This window comes from Ananas comosus, linkage group 1, assembly GCF_001540865.1.
Source record: "Ananas comosus cultivar F153 linkage group 1, ASM154086v1, whole genome shotgun sequence".
Taxonomy (NCBI): Eukaryota; Viridiplantae; Streptophyta; class Magnoliopsida; order Poales; family Bromeliaceae; genus Ananas; species Ananas comosus.
In genome coordinates this window covers 13,596,419-13,616,321 of record NC_033621.1, presented here as the reverse complement: position 1 = coordinate 13,616,321, position 19,903 = coordinate 13,596,419, and the positions used below count along the sequence as shown (strand labels likewise).

The following is a 19,903-nucleotide window of genomic DNA, read 5'->3' as shown; positions in this document are numbered from 1 at the left end:
CAAGCGTTTGGATGGAATTCTGGAACTCGATTTTCGCGGGAACTATGCAGCAGCGCACATGCGTGAATTCGTCTTATAGAGCAGCGAGTTTGTATACGACGCGATTTATCATACCGACGGAACTAACCATGTTTGATGGAGTGTAGTTCCGTTTTACCAAACACACCTCAACCTATTTCGTGATTTGGCCCGTGGGCTTGCCTGGCCCACCACGATTTGTTTTAAATTTTCTTTTTCGTTGAGTATAATTTACATATTATTTAATATTTTGAATTGTATTATATAAAAAATATAGAAAATACATTTTTAATGAATAAATAACAATATACAGTTCATACAATTGATGTAGTAAAATATATGACGAAAAATTTTAGTAAATTTTTTTAAAAAAAATAAAAAGTATGGACAGTCACCACGAGGCCCTTAGCCCGTTTTGACACAAAACAATTAAGATGAAGTAAAATCTAAATATATTCTAATATATATAGATCAGAATAAAATTCATCTTTTTGTTTTAAACTAATATAAACTTTATAATCTAATGCAACGAAATTCAAAACTATATAAACAGATTTTGAATTATTAAAATGATTTAAGAGAACAAGCCCTTTCTTTTCTGACAAATATGTTTAGCATCTGATTATAAAGTTTATATTAGTTTAAAACAAAAAGATGAATTTTATTCTGATCTATAGCAACGAAATTCAAAACTATATAAACAGATTTTGAATTATTAAAATGATTCTTAAGAACAAGCCCTTTCTTTTCTGACAAATATGTTTAGCATCTGATTATATTTCATCAGGCATTTTAATTATTTTGGAATTAAGTGCTTTTATTTAGGAAATGATTGGATTAAACCATAAAACGCACACAGAAATATAGATTCTGAGGAGATCAAAAAACAGTTCTTATTCTTAAGAATTAAATTTCGTATCAAGTAATATTATTTCTTTTTTCTTTTGTTCAATTTTTTGGATATGTTTGTCGGATCGTTGGCGCTAATCATTAACTCCAAAAGCTCGACCTACTAGAAATACGCAATCAATTCACTTAAAGCGTACAGATACAGCGCCCAGAGGTCTAGATTATGACTCGGCCCAACCAGCCTCACGCAATTTCGAACATGACTCGGCCCAACATGGGCTTCCGCCACAGGACAAAATGCTGGCCTATTTAAACCAACAATCCCCTCGCAATTTCGAACATGACTCGGCCCAACATGGCCTTCCGCCACAGGACAGAATGCTGACCCATTTAAACCAACAATCCCCTCTTTAGCAGCTTGACACATTTGCAACATGCAGAAATCGAACCCTAACCATTAATCCCAAAAGTGACGTAACTAATTCACTTAAAGTGTATAGATACAATGCCCATGATGCCGGTCCATTTAAGCCAACAATCCCTCCTCCAGTACTTGGAGGCATTTGCAGCATATGAGAATCGAACTCGTGACCTCTGGCTCTGATACCACTTGTCGGATCGTTGGCACTAACCATTAATCACAAAAGCTCGAGCTGTTAGAAATACGCAACCAATTCACTTAAAGCGTACAGATACAGTGCCAACGGGTCTCGATTGTGACTCGGCCCAACTAGCCTCACGTAATTTTGAACATGCCTCACGCCATTTCGAGCATGACTCGGCCCATCATGGCCTCAAACCATAGGGCAGAATGCTAGCACATTTAAGCCAACAATGTAATGCTATGGTAATCACCATATTTTCTTATTGAGGAGTCAAGGCGCATTCAAACTGCATCTTACTAAGAGTTTGTCCGACCCTACTTCTGTTTTTGCTTTCAGCATTAGCAATTAAAAAGTAATTTTGCTGTAGTTACAATAGGAACCGGAAATAAAATTATTAGCCTCAAAATCAAAAGCGTCAGCTTGATGTATATCATTCGACTATACCTAAGAGTTCAATAATACACCTAATATATTTATTGCACATGATGGATAATTAATACTCCTAATTCACTTATTGCATGCAATGGAGGGTGTGCGTGTACATGGTAACATGGGAAATTGGAAACAAGAACGTGGATGTAAATGCCTCACATGATGTTGCTCCATTATCTTCCATCATACCCAGCCCATTCACATGGAAGTGCTCCATCGTTGGAGTCTCCGCTACGTTTCCTTGCTTGAAGCAAAAATAAAAAATAAAAAATAAAAAGGCTTCTTCTTAAACTGTTCTACTTGTATAACACAGTTTCTCTACTCGGAGAGGTAAAAATTGAGTAATTAGCAAAATGTCGTAGCTTAGTTGTAACTCGAAGTCACGTGGTAGAGGTACATATCAGAGATATTCATACATAAATACTTTATGTATTGCCCCAGTTTGGTATTAAGTCTAATTTAATATTACTAGGCAAAATAAATTAGAGCGAAAGAATATAAGGATATGCTTATTCGATTTTCAATATAATTATAGAAAATATATCATAACCAACTTATAACGGAACCTGATATTGTGTATGAAAATAAACGAGATATTTTTTACTGTGTATAATATAATCTTTTCATAATCCCAAACACAGACCATCAAATCAAAACAGTTAGATATCGAGACTCATCTAATACTAATAGGGGCGAAAGTATATAACACTATGCTTCTTTGTTTTTCAATTGGATTGAGAAAAATATCATAACTGACTTATTGCACTACAACAAATATGATATTAAGTACGCTAATAAACAACGCATTTTTTTCACCGTACATAATACAGATTTTCTGCAATTCCAAACAGAATCTTATTCGGATAAAACTTCAACATAAGCTCAATTCAAACAAAACAGACCCTTTAATAATTTTTGCTTTGTTTACTATTCCCAATTTGCTAATTATATGATCCTATAATTGGATCATCACTAGGATCATAAATCACCCCAAAACAAAGCATATGCAATATGTTTAGGCGCCCGAGTACTTTTATGGAAGCTACAAAAAAATAAAAATAAAAATAAAAAAGTACTCAAAGGCTAAAGCTACCAAGTCAAGGTAACAACCAAAATGGTTAAGGCTCAAAAAGCCTTTTCAGAGAGAGAGAAAAAAAGAGCCCAGTGAATTAATTTACCAATGGAGTTTTATTCTTTTTAAGCCATTAGTGGGGCCTTGCCATGAAAAGAAGCTATAGTTCTCCAAAGGAAAGCCAAAAAATAGAAGAAAACTTCAAATACTCCGCTCGTGGTTTTACTTTTTTTCACTTTAATATCTTCAGGTTTAAAGTGTATCTTAGGACTTTGTGATTTTGCACCTTTTCACTTTAGTACCTTGTGGTTTAAAGTGTATCAATTTAGTACTCCGTGATTTCATACTTTCTCACTTTAGTATTCTGTGATTTCGCACTTTCTCACTTTAGTATCCTGTGATTTAAAAACCACAGGATACTAACTTGATACAAAAATAAAACCACATGGTACTAACTTGGTACACTTTAAACCACATGGTACTAAAGTGAGAAAGTGCGAAACCACAGAGTACTAACTTGATACATTTTAAACCATAGAATATTAAAATAAAAAAATATAAAATTACGGACGGTTTTTGAAGTTTTCCCCAAACAAAAAAAAAAAAACCACAAAACATGCATCTTTATTCTCTTTGCTACCCCATGATGATGCCCGAAACAGGTAATAACGTGGAGCTTTTGCAGGTGTGATGGGGTCTCAATGAGTACTATTCCCAGCTTTTTCTCCAAGCCCCAAGGACCAAAACTTGGTCATAGTTATCGAATATCATAGAGACATAAAATATGGAGGAGGCCCCTCAACATTAGACTATTTTTAAATAGGCCCTTCAATTACTTTTTCTTGTCGACACTTTCTTAAATTCTAATTCCTTTTTTTAAGATAAACTTCAATTTGCGCCCATTTGATATGGTACATTTTTATTTTACCATCTTGTAGTTAAAAAAAATTGCACTTAACTATCATGTAATTTTATTTTTATTTCACTGTTAGAACATATTATTAAAACAGTATATCAGCATATAAATTTTTTAAAAGAAATTCATTTTAATATCCTATTTGACGACAAGGTTTTTCAGTAAAACTAGAATAAACCATAGAGTAGTTAAGCGCAACTTTTTAAACCATAGAATAGCGAAATAAAAATGCACTATAACACTGGAGGGCAAATCGAATTTTACCCTTATTTTTTATTTAAGTTATCATAGTTAGTTTTGTTTTAGATTTAGTGAATCAATTAATTATTAGCCATAAATTGTTTTTTAGTTTTAGTTGCTACAAAGTGAGCAAAACAATGAAAAGTAAATGAAATCATTAATAAATTTGATAAAATCTCTAATTTATTTGACTAAAATAACTCAATTCAAACCCAAAAAAAAAGAAAATCAGAAGTCAAAAGAGTGACAACTAAAAATGTTAAAGTAGGTGGGGCGATTTGAAAATTCCTTAATAGTTGAGGGGATATTTATACATCTTTACCTTATAGTTATCAAAACATACAAGTTTGTGCTCAATAATAAGATGCTTAACATAACCTTAATTACTTAGTCATTACCTGCAAAAAGTCTGTAATCAAAGGGAATATTAGTTATAATAACAATAAAGCATTTCATTACTCCAATGCATAAAGTACCACACTCTGCATCTTCATCTATAGAAAAGCTAAAAGCCCATAACTTAGACCCAGAATAAATGATGCCACAAGTCACCACTAAATAAAGAAGCCACAAACTATCTAGAGTTGCAGAATAATACCTTCCTCAATGGCAGAAACAAGGAGAGCAAGAGAACCCATGAAGAGAATCAAAGAGACCCAGAAGCTAAACCACCAAGAACCTGAAAGCCCATCTTACAGAGAAGCCCTCAGAAACCTCTTTACATGCAGAAGCAGGCACAGAGCAGCAGCAGCAGCAGCAGCAGCAGCAGAAGCCAAAAACAAGAAGAATGGCAGGAGAATTGGGTGCTCAGGTTCTTTGTGCAACCTCAAGGATGACTCAAGGATCATGCAGAAGCCGGAAAGAGATGCATCTCCTGAACCTGTTAAAAGAAGGGCTTCTGTGAGTAGCTGTAATGTTAATGAAAGATCTACAAAGAAGCCACTTGGAGAGGCCAACAGGGTGGTTTCCACCTCCTCCTCTTCTCACTCTTCAGCTTCTTCAACCTCTTCTATTGGTGGGTCTTTTAGGGGAATGCATTTGAGGAGGCTCTCTGGGTGTTATGAGTGTCATATGGTGATTGATCCAATAAATGGGCTGCTAAGAGATTCTTCTTTGAGGGCCACTATTTTCTCTTGCCCTGACTGTGGGGAGATCTTTGTGAAATCTGACAGTTTGGAGGTTCATCAATCAATAAGGCATGCAGGTATTATTATCTCTGCTAGTTATAATCACCTCTTATTATTTCTCTCATCTTCTTCTATCTGAATTTTATTATGTAAATCATTTGTTTTCACACATCTATGCTAATGTTCTGATTCTTTCTTGAATCATTTTTCTTTGTTTTCCTTAGCTACTGCTCCTCGAAGTTAACTGATTCCTTTCTTTTCCCTTTTGCTTGTGTTGTTTGCACTCCTCTTGCCTTTCTCCTCTCAATGTCCTTGACACAGATAATAAAGGAGTTGGTTTCCTTTGGCCATTAATATTCTAAGGGAATCCAATGATAGATTTACAAGCAATACATATTTATTTCATGGAAAGTGATGTTAATTTGCCAAAGCACTTAATATTAATATTAACTAACTGATTTAGTACTGCTTGCAGTATACTGTTTCATGTTAATTTAGTTCTTTAACACACTAAAGTTGTATACTTTAATGAACTGCTGCTAAGAAAAAGCAACTGAAGTCTAGGCTGTTTCTGTCCACTTACTGAAAAGATTGTTCCCTTGGTTCATTTATCAGAGTGGACTAAGCTTTTCTACTAGACTTCACTAAAGCATCCCCATTTTTAAAGAATAAAACTTCATATTGCACAAATAGAGCCAACCACATCTCTCTGTATAATCATTTCATTGTGGACCACTCTTATTTTTTCCTATTAGATTCTCAATTTAAATTTTTAATTTCTTCTTATTTGTTCATTTCGATTCAGTATCGGAACTAGGCACTGAAGACACAAGCAGAAACATAGTGGAGATAATATTTCAATCAAGTTGGCTAAAGAAACAAGCTCCAATATGCAAGATTGACAGGATTTTGAAAGTCCACAACACCCAAAAGACGAAAACAAAGTTTGAAGACTATCGCGAATGCATAAAGAATAAAGCAAGTAAGCTCTCGAAGAAATACCCTCGCTGCATAGCCGATGGGAATGAGTTACTAAGGTTCCACTGCACAACCATTAAATGCTCACTAGGCCTACATGGTTCGACCAATTTGTGTGATTCGATCCCGCAATGCAGTGTATGCAGTATAATAAGGGATGGGTTTAAAACCGACAAGAATGGAAGGATCGTCACAATGGCTACGAGTGGAAGAGCACATGATAATGCAAAGATTTCATTAGATGATGAGAGAAGAGCTATGTTGCTATGTAGGGTTATAGCAGGAAGAGTGAAGAGGAATCAAGATAGTGTGGAGGAGTATGACTCAGTGGCTGGTACTGCTGGAGTTTACTCAAATTTGGATGAGCTCTTTGTGTTCAATCCTAAAGCTATTTTGCCCTGCTTTGTAGTGATTTACAGAGGTTGATTGCTGTAGAATTTCCTTGTGGAACACTTTGGTTATGTTGAAGATACTATAGGTTTAGCTGAATTTGCTTTGGGAGCTCAAGAATTCTGTTGGGTTCTCCTTTGGTGTGAAGTATGTGTGTCAATCCTATAAGGTCACATAGCTTTTTTGTGGCTTTTTTGTGGTTCTTTGGTGTGAATTATTCTAGCTATGTTAGTTCATTATGACTAATTATGTTGTTGCACGGTACACTCTACCTTTTAATGGAATTATTTGTGTAGTAGAGTTCTATAAAGTCACATGGCTGTGCATGTCATTGAACAAGAATAATATAATTCCTCGGGTCAATGGTCCAATATTATAGTGACAATCAATTAATAAGGCCACATGGGAAGTTTCTACTCTAATCACCCTAATTCATAAGCCATTATTGCTAGGATAATATCCTTTTAAGAATTAACAAAAAAACAATCAAGAGTGTAAATTGTTTCATACTAAAGAAAGCAAACAAAGTTCAATTTCAAAGAGAAGACAAGTGGATTTCAAAAGATCAACTTACATAGTGATAATATAACCCAACCTTCTCTAATCCACTCTAAGAATCAAACATGGAGCAACAAGACAACTACAGATCTCTAGTACATACTTGTTCAGATCCAGCTTGGATAACTTACTTGAATATAAGTTAACACTTCAGCCTATTACCATACTTCTTATCTGGTCCTATATTTGGACTTTTTGTTGCCTGGCTTTCCCATACATAATCCAACAAATTCCTTAGTAGTCTCACATATGTGTAACCAATGCATAAATCTATTTACTGGAATAATTGGTGTTTATCCTGAGATGCTTTATTTTGGGGGAGTTGTCCAAGATCTGAGTCATTTGGGACCAGACAATTGTTGGGCCACAAGAAAAGGGACGCAAGGGAGGGGTTTTTGAAACTAGCATAGATAAACAAAGGGTAAACTTCAAATACCCCCCTTGTGGTTTCACATTTTCTTACTTTAGTGCCCTGTGGTTTAAAGTGTGTTAAATTAGCTGTTGTGGTTTCGCACTTTCTCACTTTAGTACCCTGTGGTTTAAAGTGTATCAAGTTAATACCATGTGGTTTCATTTTTCTCTTTTTATTTATCCATTTCACTATTTTTTTTCGTTAAATCAGTGATAAAGTTAAATTAAAGAGTACTAAAGTGAATATTCAATAAACCTAGGTAGGGTATCTGAAGTTTTTAATGAAATATTAATGGAGGGAAAAAAAATCAATGACAAAGTTAAAAGTAAAGAGTACTAAAGTAAATATTTGATAAACCTAGGTAGAGTATCTGACGTTTTTTGTATATAATTTAACGAAATATTAACAGAGGAGCCGACGAAAAGAGAAAAATGAAACCACAGGGTACTAAATTGAGGCACTTTAAACCACAGGATACTAAAGTGAGAAAGTGCGAAACCATAGGGTACTAAATTGATACACTTTAAACCTTAGGGTAGTAAAGTGAAAAAGTGCGAAACCACAGGGGTGGTATTTGAAATTTTCTCATTAACAAACTTAGGTAAAATGTAAGATATTCCCTGTACTTTCGCCATCGTGTGACTTTGTTCCTAGAACTAGTATAGATAAACAAACTTACGGTAAAATGTAAGATATTCCCTGTACTTTCACCATCATGTGACTTTGTTCCTAAAACTGGCATAGATAAACAAACTTGGGGTAAAATTTATGACACTCCCTGTACTTTCACCATATTGCGACTTTGTCCCTAAACTCTTCACTTAAAATATTATTATCCCTGAACTTCCCCCGATGGTGGCATTCCTGGCCTATCCCAAATAATTAATGTTCGTTAAGTAACATGCTCAGCTCGCGCCTCTTCACCTGCAACATGACCATTGACCCTGCTCCAATAAATTGGAGTATTGAAGCTCCTTTACAACAGAGAGTATAATTGGCCTTCAGAGAAAAGATCACACGTTGAGAACATGATTTAAAGGACCTCAGGTATTTGGGATGGCACAAAATGTGATTTCCATATATGGAAAAAATTAGGGAGTAAAATGTTTAAGTAAAATGTTCAGGAACTAAGTTGAAATATTGCAGAGGTACATGTACAATTCATAAATTTACTGTGGTACGAAAGAGAAAAGGAATATATGCTTGCGGTACAGCTCTGAGTCATGGTGAAAGTAATGTAACACTAGAAAAAGAACCAAGCCATCTTGGAAATGAGTATGACATATCATCACTAGCACTTATTATTTTCATACAAGCAGGGAAGGCCTGCGAGAGCATTAACTATGATCTGACCTGGAGGGCAGTTAAAACTAGAGTAGATGAACATGGATAAGAGAAAAATCTGCATGGCTACCTCATATAAATTGGGATGTAAATGGATACGGATACCCGAATTTTATCCGAATCCAAACCTGAACGGAGCGGATTTTACCCGATGTAAATGGATATGGATTCGGATATGGATATTAAAAAAAAGATCCGATGGATTCAGGTTCGGGTATGGATATTCTAAAAAAGTCTGAACCTGAACCCGACCCCTACCCCGACCCCGGCCCCGACCCAAACCCGAACCCGAACAAATTTAATATGATATAATATATAAAAAAGTTCAAACCATTAGATCTCAATCTAAAGGTCAAGAAAAAAACTTAAATACTTTTATAACCCAAACTAAAATATATATATTTTTATAAACCAAACCTTAAAATTCAAACTTCAAAGCCTTCCCAAGTCCTTCCCCAAATCCTAACCCGAATCCCTACTAAAGAACAAGAGAAGTGGTTGTAGTCTCCTGTTAATTCCTCTCCAAGAGGCCAAGAGTATACTTTGGCTTGTTGCTTCCTCCCCAAGAACCACAAACTCAAACCTAAGAGGAAAAAAGGTGAGAATTTTTTTTAAAAGAAAATTTGAGAATTAAGGTTGCATTTTTTATGTGGGTTTTTTTTATTCTTCATATCTATATGTCTTTTTTCTTATTTTTAAAGTTTAGTCTTTTAGTTCTTGTGGGGTGTTGGGCAATGGAGCTATCTTTTCTTTTTTATTTTTTTAAAAAATTGAGTTTTATTTTTCTCTTAATTAGTATTTTTAACTTTAGTCTTTTAGTCTTGTGGATTTTTGGACGACGGAACAATCTTTTTTAAAAAAAAAATTTAGAAATTTTTTATTTTGTTTTTCTCTTAATTAGTAATCTCTTAGTTCTTATGGGTTGTTGGGCTATGGAACTATCCATTCTTTTTTAATTTTTTTAAATTTTTTTGTCTTTTTTTCTTAATTAATATTTTTAATTTTAGTCTTTTAATTCTTATGAGTTGATTCTTTACATCTATGTTTTTTTTTAACTTTTGTTTTTTTCTTATGGGTTGTTGGGCAAAAGAACTCATATTTTTTGCAATTTTCCTTTGTTTAATTTGGGTATGGGCTTATAGCTAAAAGAGAAGCACTTGGATTCGAGTTCGGGTTTTTGGGTTCGGGTTCGGGTTTGGGTTTCCGATTTTTGGTCGGGTTCGGGTTTCGGATTTGGTAGTCCGATAAATAAATAAATAAATAATAATTATTAAACACCCACTAGGATAGGGAGTGATTGACGACGTCAACCTTGATGCTAGTTAAACCTACATCAAGGTTGACGTCGTAAACCCGGAAGAACACGTCAACCTTGACGTCGTCAACTTGAGTTGATGTGATTTGGTTTGTTTTCTTAATACCGACGTGCGTAAACGTTGACGTGACGTCAACGTTTATGCATGTTGGTTTGTCGGGGATTCCCGTGTCGGGTATTAATTAGGAAGGGGAGGTGTTCGTGAAACCTGTATTCGTATTTTACTCCCCTTTTTTTCCTAAAAGGGAGAGAGAGAGAGAGAGAGAGAGAGAGAGAGAGTATGTGAGTGAATAAAATGTACGTACGTATTCAGGTTGGTTAATTCCAATCCCAAAATAAATTTAGTAATACTATATCAATTAATTGATTGGTGTACAGGTTCACTCAGAGTAAGGGTACTCTCAACGTACTCGATAGTTTGGAGTTGTACCAGGGTAAAGTTGAGGGAGAACCGGTGGAAAGTACGGACGGAATAGTAGGAGAATAAAACAAGGGAAAGAGAAGGAACAGCCGTACACCGCCAAAGCTGCTGGGGGAGGGGGAGCAGCGTAGATGGAAGTGCTAGCGGTGTTACACGAGCCCGTTGAACACGAGAACGCACTAGCCAAAGCGCTGGCCAAAGTGTAGGAACATCCAATACATCTCGTGGTAAACCTAGTATGGTTTCTCTTTCGGGTCGTGTAAACCTTCGATACATGTACTCGTTCTTCTCGTTCTTTATTGTGTTACTTATTATTTTTTTTTATTTATTTTAACAATCGTTCCTGTTTTAACTCATTTTACTCGATTCACCTACCTTTAATGCATTAATGGCGTTGTTTAAACAGGAAATAATCATCCGGTATTCGCTTGGTTTGTTGGCGCCGGTTACACTCCTTCTTACTCTCACTGTTTCCGTACTTGAGGTGCGAAAAGCAGGCTTATTGCTCGGAGATAATTATTCTTTATATATCATTTGTGTTTTTAATTTAATCAATTTAACTTTAATTAAGAACAATTCAATTTTAAAATCTTTCGTTTTGCAAAACCAACGTACAGGATTGATTTTAATAAACAACATGAGTGTTACTATGAATCCCCACGCTGTTTCTGCGAATAGCTCTTCGGTTGTGTTTGGGTAGGTTCTTATTATTGAGCCAAGCGCGGAAATGTATCATCTTCTCACTCTTCTTCTTAGCTTGGCTTTTAAGGCTGCAAGTATTCATCTTCTTAAAACCGTCATTTTTAGACGTTATATGTTATATATATAATAGAAGTTATTCTTTTAAATACTTATTTATTGTATTTTTACTTTTATTACTCGGTATAATTACGAGAATGGAAACGTGAGAACCCACGTATTTACTCTATGTACTGATACATATGCCAGAGCTACTCCGTAGGCTAACTCAATTACCACTATTCCTCTATTCGTAAACGAAATTCCTTACGCATTATATAGGTATTGTATCGTGACTTCTCGCGTTGGTGCATTCCGTGTCTAACTTTAGGAAGTCAACTAAAGGAGAGCATTTATGCCATTTTACAGCCGGACGGTAAACGTAAATTTCGTTCAAGAGAGTAATACAATTGTACGGTTCGTTAACTAATGAAACTTTCGAATTCGATTGTGATGTTGTTTTAATACTCTATTAACGACGATTAAATACTCTATTAACGGCGATTTTCCGTTAAAACAACATCACTATATATTATTACCTCTTACTAGCTAGCTAATAAATACATCATTTGTATTGTAAGTTTTTGTTTTACCTCTCTCTCTCTCTCTCAGGAATGTGACCCCGTTCTATGTGGTACTTACTCTACTATAACGGATGTTAAGTATTCTTCATTAATTAATCATTAATATTAATCTATCAGCGTATATTTCTGATTTACTTAGTATACATGTGAGACGTTAAAGAACACAATCTAATTATACCAAAATAACTTGCGTAGTATGTTTCATTGGAAATCTAAGAATTACTTTTCCGCTTAGAAAACTCGGTTGTAAATTAATTAATTAACCGAATCATAACTAAAAACTCTGTTGGTGATTTACCGGTTGTTCCTGTGAGTACTTATATATATAATATTACTAATATGAGTGTGTTCCTTTTCAAACTTTACTTGAATAGGTTCCATCCCCCTTTTCATAGGAGTATCTGGTATTAATTCTTGGATTTTTATAGGTTTAATCCTTTCAAAACATACTAATATATACACGAATCAATCATATCCACCGGTGAATTAAGTTGTAGTTCGACACGTGGTTATAAGAGGAACGTAAGTTTTACGTGGGAGGAGGTAATTAATAAACGTATGATTATTCTCCATTAAGAGGATTTTTTCATAATGTTGTTTCTTTCTTCAAAGTCCTTCCTCTTTTGTACTCGATAATTCAAGTTTTGTTTCTGGTTCTTTGTTTAAGATGATTCATGTGTTCTTGAATTTTTTCTTTTTTCTTTTTTCTTTTCTTCTAGATACGAACCATACATATGGATCCTATGGTTTCCTCTTCCGGGTACCTACCACGTTCCTCTCGTGTGGGTAGAGAGAGAGAGAGAGAGAGAGAGAGAGAGAGAGAGAGAGAGAGAGAGAGAGAGATATCTTCCCAGAATTTTGTTTCGGTGTGTGAAGAGAGGTTCAGCAAAACCATTATATATATATCTTCGTTTAAACCGAGGAGTTCGTACGAACTCTTCCCCTCCCACCTCAGATCACCGGTATAATATCTTTTCGTACCCAAAATATTGTGTAATTGTGTTAATATTGTTATGTATTGAAACGTAAATTTCGAGTTTCAATACTTTCTTGTAGTTTTTCTAAAATCTTTTGATGTTTTTCTTATTTTTTTGATTATTAACGTTACCAAATCCTAATCATATATGTGCACAATTCACCAAAAATTAATCACAACACATAAACAATGCCTCATGTTTATCACCCTCATTAATTAATTCGACGTTGTACGTTCATCATACACTTTGATCGTTAAGAGTGCACTGTTATCCCACATTTGCTCGGCTTGTTCTCGCTCGATCCCAGCCGAGCACAAGTCGAGCAAATAATTTGCTCGGCTTGTGCTCGACCGAGCAATTTCATAGCTCGCCTTTTTAAGTCGAGCACAAGCCGAGCAAATAATTTGCTCGGCTTGTGCTCGACCGAGCAATTTCATAGCTCGCCTTTTTAAGTCGAGCACAAGCCGAGCAAATAATTGCTCGGCTTGTGCTCGACTTAAAAAACCGAACTATGAAATTGCTCGGTCGAGCACAAACCGAGCAAATAATTTAATTTGCTCGGCTTGTGCTCGGCTGAGGTCGAGCAAGCACAAGCCAAGCAAATGTGGGGATGTCGGGTATAATCTTGGAATGGTTTCTCTGTTTCTTCGTAGTATACATCCCTACAGTTGCCCAGCCTAAGCCCCGCCCAAAAATTTTTGGATTTGGGCTTGGGNGTTCCAAGATGCAGGCCGGCCCAATTTTTTAATTTCCTTATTTTCTTAAGTTTTTTTAAACTTTTAAATTTTAATATTAGCTTTATAAAGTCTGTATTGTTATTTATTGAGTAAATAGCTTCTATATAAATTTTTAAGAAAACTACTCGAAACTTAAATAGTTTAAGTTATTTGGAGACCTAATAGAAAGAAAATTTACAAGAATGCCAAAGAAAAAAAAAACACAACCAGGCCGTGTGGGTCGCAGTTGAGCACCACATTATCAGGCTGTGCCGTGCCAGGCTGTAGGCCACCAAGATGCAGCCCAACACGGTCCACGGCTGCACCAGGCGCCACTTACAAGGTTTTCTTTTCTTTCTTTTTTTTTTTCCGACATGATGAGTAAAGGGTGGATGCAGTGGGTTACAGCGGGATTTTTTTTTTTTTGAATCAATCTTGTCTAATACCAACACCTTGTGTGGAATTCTGTAAAACCATCACAATAGGATTATTCAACCCGAAGGGATTTGGTAAGTCCAACCTCTCACAAATCTCATCATCTCCGGGTAGCTAAACCCTCTCCACAACATTACTCTCTTATCTCATAGTATTAGATCTGGCAAGAGAATATCAAGCCATTATAGCCTATCATATGTACCAACCTTGTTGCACATTTGTGTTGTCTCATTAGACTTTGTATTTCTTTATCTAGTAGGGGCACAGATAATATCCGTGCTCCGATGAACTGTAACATTATTTAGTCATTCATTTTCATAATTCTTTCCTATGATTATTTGATTGTAAAGGACATAAGGACAAGACAAGGATGTCTCTATTTTCTGGACAGAGGGACTCTTTTGATATAAGAATACAGAACTTACAAGATAATTAATGAAATAAATCCCATTATATACTTCTGCCCTAAATAGGGTACTGAGTAACAACAGTAAAGCAATATAGAGAAGATCCTAAAAAATTTAACAGCAGTAATTTCAGACTTAAAAGATGTGCATAAACTCTAACACATATCACTATTCATTCATTTTCAAGCATGCCAGAAGCCTAGCGTTCAGTGAATGATATCAACTAGTTTAGCAAGAATAAAGTAACTTAAATTCATATAGGGTAATCCTCACGCATTACTGTTGAAAAGTTTCAAGGGGTCTTCAAGGGCAGAAAATTATTATAAAGAAAGTTTACAGAATGTCAAATTCATTATTCTGAACAACTACAACAGGAAGTTCACAAAATTCCCACAAACCATAAAAAAAGACAAGAAGAAAAAAAGACAAGAAGATATAATATAAGGCGGGAAGTTCGAAAAGGTTAAAGAAAATTGGGCTCTAAACTTGTTCGGAGAAAAATAAATTAAGAATCTCTGTGACAGCACATAATTCTGTGGAAGAGAAGAACCTGAATCAAGAAGTCAGCTAGCACAATTATTCACTCCCTGTGGCCATCAAGAACTCTCCCTCACACACCACATCACCGCCGACATAAGCCTTTCCTTCCATTTTTGCAATTCCAAATCTCTTTTGCAATTTGACCAGAGTCATTCTCATAACTAAGGTGTCCCCTGCAATCACGGGCTTCCGGAACCTCACTTTGTCAATGCCGGCAAAGAAGAAGTTTTCACGCGACCCGCCAACCTCAGGCTGAAGCATTACTAGGCCTCCCACCTGGGCCATGGCCTGCATCATCAAGCCCAAACTTTTCAAAAGAATTATGGATGCTTAGCTATAAGTTGTGGACGTCTCAATTATATTTATAGCACACTCTACAAGTCATAGTTCAAATTGTGGTATTTAGTAAAAATAAAAATAAAAAAATCAGAATTCATGTAGATCTGCCAAGATAATACAAAATAAAAAGATTATCGAAAACAGGAACTAGAGATACATAGGCTAGTCAAATAGAGAAATGGAGGGCAGAGGGTGTTCTTTTAGCCTAGCAAGGAAGTGAGAAGTGCAGAACAAATTTGTTTATGCTTGCTTTATCCTCCAAATTCAAGAGATGAAGAGAGATAAAAATTAGTACTACCTCGACAAAAGAATCATCTATCCTGAGATAAGGGCTTTATAGACTTTCAGACTTTCTAAATCTGCCTCTAGTTGTAGACTTGGAAGGAAAAGGAAGTCAAGGATGGAAGGAAAAGAAAGTCAAGGACAACAATAATCATTTTCTACATACAAACCATCTCATCCTCTCGATATTAATAATTTCAAAATACCTTCATAAATTTTGTATCCAGGGCTACTAAAAAACCATTAGATTACAAAACACTATGGAACTTTATGATCTCTGCCATGCAAACCTTGCAAAAATAAAACTATAGACAGGCATATAGACAGTGCAAAGGCACTTTTTTCTTAATTTTGTAAATCACATATAAGATTTGACTCTAATACATGGAGTAGAAACTTGAGTGAATGTTTTGGTGCTACTGCTGCTGAACTTCGCTACTGCATTTTCTTGGTGCTCTTTAGCCTTTTTTCATGATAACAAAAATTAGCACCAAAACTTGCACAAAACAATTCTAATCTTTAAGTGGTTTCAAATCGAAGTAAATTCTATTTGATTTCTAGTTGACCTCCTTGAGTAAGTAACATTCTTTCGTGTAATGTTTAGGGAAAAATATGCCAAACACCCCTGAACATTGGCGCCATTACAGATCGCTGGCCAAACTTCAAAAATTAAGATAAATTATATAAACTCAGTAATTGTTTCAATCAACGATCTAGTCACAAATTTTGTAAATTTATCTAATCAATCTTCAATCACAAAAATGCCAAATAACTTAGCCATAAAAGTATCTGGTCATTTGAAAGAAGAGAGGCATTTGAGTCGTTGGTCAGTGATGTCATTCAAGATGACAAATGAAAATTGACGAAAGACAGGGAGTAGGTAGTTGTTTGAAACACTTATTGAGTTTATACTATTTCAATTTTTTAAAAGTTCAGGTCGTGAACCCAGTTAAGCAAATGGGGATGCCAGCATACTTTTTGCACATTTATTTATTAGTTTTTTAATATCTGTATTGAAATACTAAGGAAATTCTCAAAAAAAGTATTTAGGCCTATTGTTATTCATGCTTGAATCTTTGTTTGCAATATCATATACGGCAGCTACTTGTGTGAGCACTAAAGGATTTAACTGTAGACCCATGATAACCCTCTAATAGATAAAGTTATTCATCAGAGTACAATAAATATATTGAGAATAGCAAAATGTGAAGCTAAAGAAAAAAGTGGCAATGTTGATACCTCAACCATGAGAACACCGGGCATTATCGGCCGCTCCGGAAAATGCCCGGGGAAGAAGTTATCATTTATGGTGACATTCTTAATACCAACAGCTGTAACTCCCGGCTTATACTCGATCACTCTATCCACTAGAAGAAATGGAAACCTATCTCACAGTGCACTCCAAATTAATCGAAAATACAATTAAATTGCACATCTTGAGTATGCAATAGATCCACACATGTGAAAATCACAAATTTTGTACTAAAATTCAGGAAAAACACCGAAAATTTTGAGAGTCTCACCTATGCGGCAGGATCTCACGGATCTGATTGATGTCCATAACCGTTGGAAATGGCGGAAACTCTTCAAATCAAGCACCAAAACATCACACAGATCAATTCACGAAAAAAAGAAAAGAAAAAAAACGCTTGATCGGAAGATAATGAGGGCGGATTCAAAAAACACTTACTCTTCTCGATCGGGACCTCCGCCTCCCCCTTCTCCTCGCCGTTAAAGGCGCATCTAGCGACGAATCTCTTCGAGCTCTTCGTCGAGAGCGACAAAGGGGCTAGGTTTCGAGCTCGAATCGAGGAAGCGGTGTGGAGAATGAGCTCGGGACTCGAGTGAGATCGAGTGGGGATGGAGTGGGCGGGGAGAGGGGAGGTGTAGAGGAGGGATCTCGCCATGGCCGAGGCCTCCATTGCGTGAGGTGGAGAGAGAGAGAGAGAGAGAGAGAGAGAGAGAGAGAGATGGGGTTTGGGTTTTGAAGTGGAGTTGGGGGCGATGGGAACGACGAAGAGCGTTGCTTCGGGGCCTCCGTCCCCTCGCGGGAATTATATCCTGCACCCGGTTCATTAGTACAACCCGTAGACCACACTTCCTATTTGAAGAAGTTATTATTGCCTGAACCCGGTGCGCCACGTCAGCCACGCATCTGGTGCGGTTTTATTTTACAAGTGATACTGCATCGTACAATTGTGTAAAAACCCTGTTTATTTATCCCTCACTAAGTTTTTAGATTAAAAATAATTTTCTGTTAAACTATAATTCAACTAAAAACTATTTTTGATTATTATCTATTTGATAAACAGTTAACAATTTTGCAATTAAAATTTTTCAAGGTTTTGTATTTACCTTTACCGTAAATTTTTACATTACAGAAATCTAAGGTTAAAAAATAATAAGTCACAACAATGCAATTGGAGATGCAAATCAATCCGGATTGATGAAGCTTCCCATTGTAGCAAGAATCACAAAAAAAAAAAAACTAATTCGTAAATAAAGTTAAAAGTATGATAAAAATTAATTTGTTACGAATCTATTCGGATTTGACAAAAAAGCACAAAAAGAGGCTATTCCTCAGTGCAATTAATGTAGCACTATAAGGGTGTTTAGTTGTATATAGTTATAATTATATTGCTGTCATAACTACATGCAGAATTAGATCCTACATTTAGGTCGATGTTTTTGAATTCAAAGTACTATAGTTGGAAGTGCATTAGAAAATTCAGCTACAGTAACCATCTTCCTAGAGCAAGTGGCAAAGGGTTAGGTGGTTGGTACCCGAGGTCCTGAATCCTAGTTGATTTACATTTCCAGCTAAGTTTATTTTTAAAATGAAATAAACGAAGCTAGTAACGTGCTACCTATCTCTCCAAAAAAAAAAAATTCAGCTACAGTAGTTAAAACTATATTCAAAATAATCGGAGTTCCAATGATAACTTTAAAAAAAAGGTATTTTTAAGGGAAAACTTCAAATACTAGCTCTGTGGTTTCGCACTTTTTCACTTTAGTACTCTGTGGTTTAAAATGTATCAATTAAGTAATATGTGGTTTCGCACTTTCTCACTTTAGTACCCTGTGGTTTAAAGTGCATCAATTTAGTACCATATGGTTTCATTTTTTTCTTTTCGTGGGCTCCTCTGTTAATATTTCGTTAAATTATATACAAAAACTTCAGACACCCTATTTAGGTTTATCTAATATTCACTTTAGGAGCTAGGCTCCTATGCTTTCGAAAGAACGGGAGCCTCCGTACTTGTAAGTTGTTTTCAATAATGGGACATCTGATTCGGCGATCGGTTCCGTTAGACATGATCTATGTTGTTGGAACTACCTAGAAATTAAATTTTATAATTTTTTGATTTTATTTGTCTAATAAATGAATAGCCTCAAAATGAACGGCTGAAAATGAAAATCTTATAAAAAACAGTGATAAAGGACTCAAATTTCAAATCGGAAGTATTGGTCTTGCTATTGATGTTAAATAGAATTTTCTATTAAATTTTCATCTAATTTGGATACTTCTACACCGTTGAACTTAAAAACGTGCCACAGCGGTCATTAAAATAGTCATTTTTGAGACCTTTTGATCGCTTGGTAAATGATGTTAAAAAATTATAAAATTTGGTTTCTAAATAGTTCCAATAGGGTAGATTATACTTAACGGAGCCGATCGTCGAATCGGATTTTCTATCATTGAAAATAACTTACAAGCACGGAGGTCTACGTACTTTCAAAAGTACAGGAGACTTACTCTTTACTTTAGTGCCTTTTAGTTTTAATTTTATCACTGGTTTTTTTTTCCTCCGTTAATATTACGTTAAACTATATACAAAAAACTTCATATATCCTACCTAGGTTTATTGAATATTCACTTTAGTACCCTTTAATTTTAACTTTGTCATTGATTTAATGAAAAAAATTAGTGAAATAGATAATAAAAAGAGAAAAATAAAACCACAAGGTACTAACTTGATACACTTTAAACCACAAAATACTAAAGTGAGAAAGTGCGAAACCACAGGGGCTAATTTGATACACTTTAAACCACAGAATACTAAAGTGAGAAAGTATGAAACCACAAGGGGGTATTTGAAGTTTACCCTATTTTTAAATAAAAAATAAACTTACCTCCCAATCACCTTTGAAATCGAAAATATTTTTCATTTCAACATTAGAGGCAATTTCACCACCTAATATATATA

At 35.3% G+C, this 19,903-nt stretch overlaps 2 protein-coding genes across 3 annotated transcripts; one reads left to right on the top strand and one right to left on the bottom strand.

Annotated features, from left to right (window-relative positions):
* On the top strand, positions 4,651 to 6,911 carry LOC109713920. Its single transcript, XM_020238219.1, has 2 exons — positions 4,651 to 5,336; positions 6,065 to 6,911. Exons 1-2 carry the CDS (start codon positions 4,739 to 4,741, stop codon positions 6,661 to 6,663), a joined length of 1,197 nt encoding a protein of 398 aa, XP_020093808.1. The 5' UTR covers positions 4,651 to 4,738; the 3' UTR covers positions 6,664 to 6,911.
* LOC109713924 (3-hydroxyacyl-[acyl-carrier-protein] dehydratase FabZ-like) lies at positions 4,875 to 17,726 on the bottom strand. Of its 2 annotated transcripts, XM_020238239.1 has the most exons (5): positions 17,386 to 17,726; positions 17,219 to 17,279; positions 16,935 to 17,079; positions 15,085 to 15,362; positions 4,875 to 5,012 (listed from the first exon to the last, which is right to left on the bottom strand). In XM_020238239.1, the coding sequence occupies exons 1-4, from the start codon at positions 17,615 to 17,617 to the stop codon at positions 15,111 to 15,113; spliced, it is 690 nt and encodes a 229-aa protein (XP_020093828.1). In that variant the 5' UTR covers positions 17,618 to 17,726; the 3' UTR covers positions 4,875 to 5,012; positions 15,085 to 15,110. The 2 variants fall into 2 exon arrangements, with proteins under 2 accessions (XP_020093828.1, XP_020093818.1); XM_020238229.1 differs by lacking the exon at positions 4,875 to 5,012 and having other exon boundaries at positions 14,815 to 15,362; positions 17,386 to 17,725.

Coding starts and splice junctions, on each gene's coding strand:
- LOC109713920 (XM_020238219.1), top strand. CDS start 4,739: ATGGCAGAAACAAGGAGAGCAAGAGAACCCATGAAGAGAATCAAAGAG. Junction 5,337..6,064: donor TCAATCAATAAGGCATGCAG/GTATTATTATCT, acceptor ATTTCGATTCAG/TATCGGAACTAGGCACTGAA.
- LOC109713924 (XM_020238239.1), bottom strand. CDS start 17,617: ATGGAGGCCTCGGCCATGGCGAGATCCCTCCTCTACACCTCCCCTCTC. Junction 17,280..17,385: donor GGAGGTCCCGATCGAGAAGA/GTAAGTGTTTTT, acceptor CTTGATTTGAAG/AGTTTCCGCCATTTCCAACG. Junction 17,080..17,218: donor CGTGAGATCCTGCCGCATAG/GTGAGACTCTCA, acceptor ACTGTGAGATAG/GTTTCCATTTCTTCTAGTGG.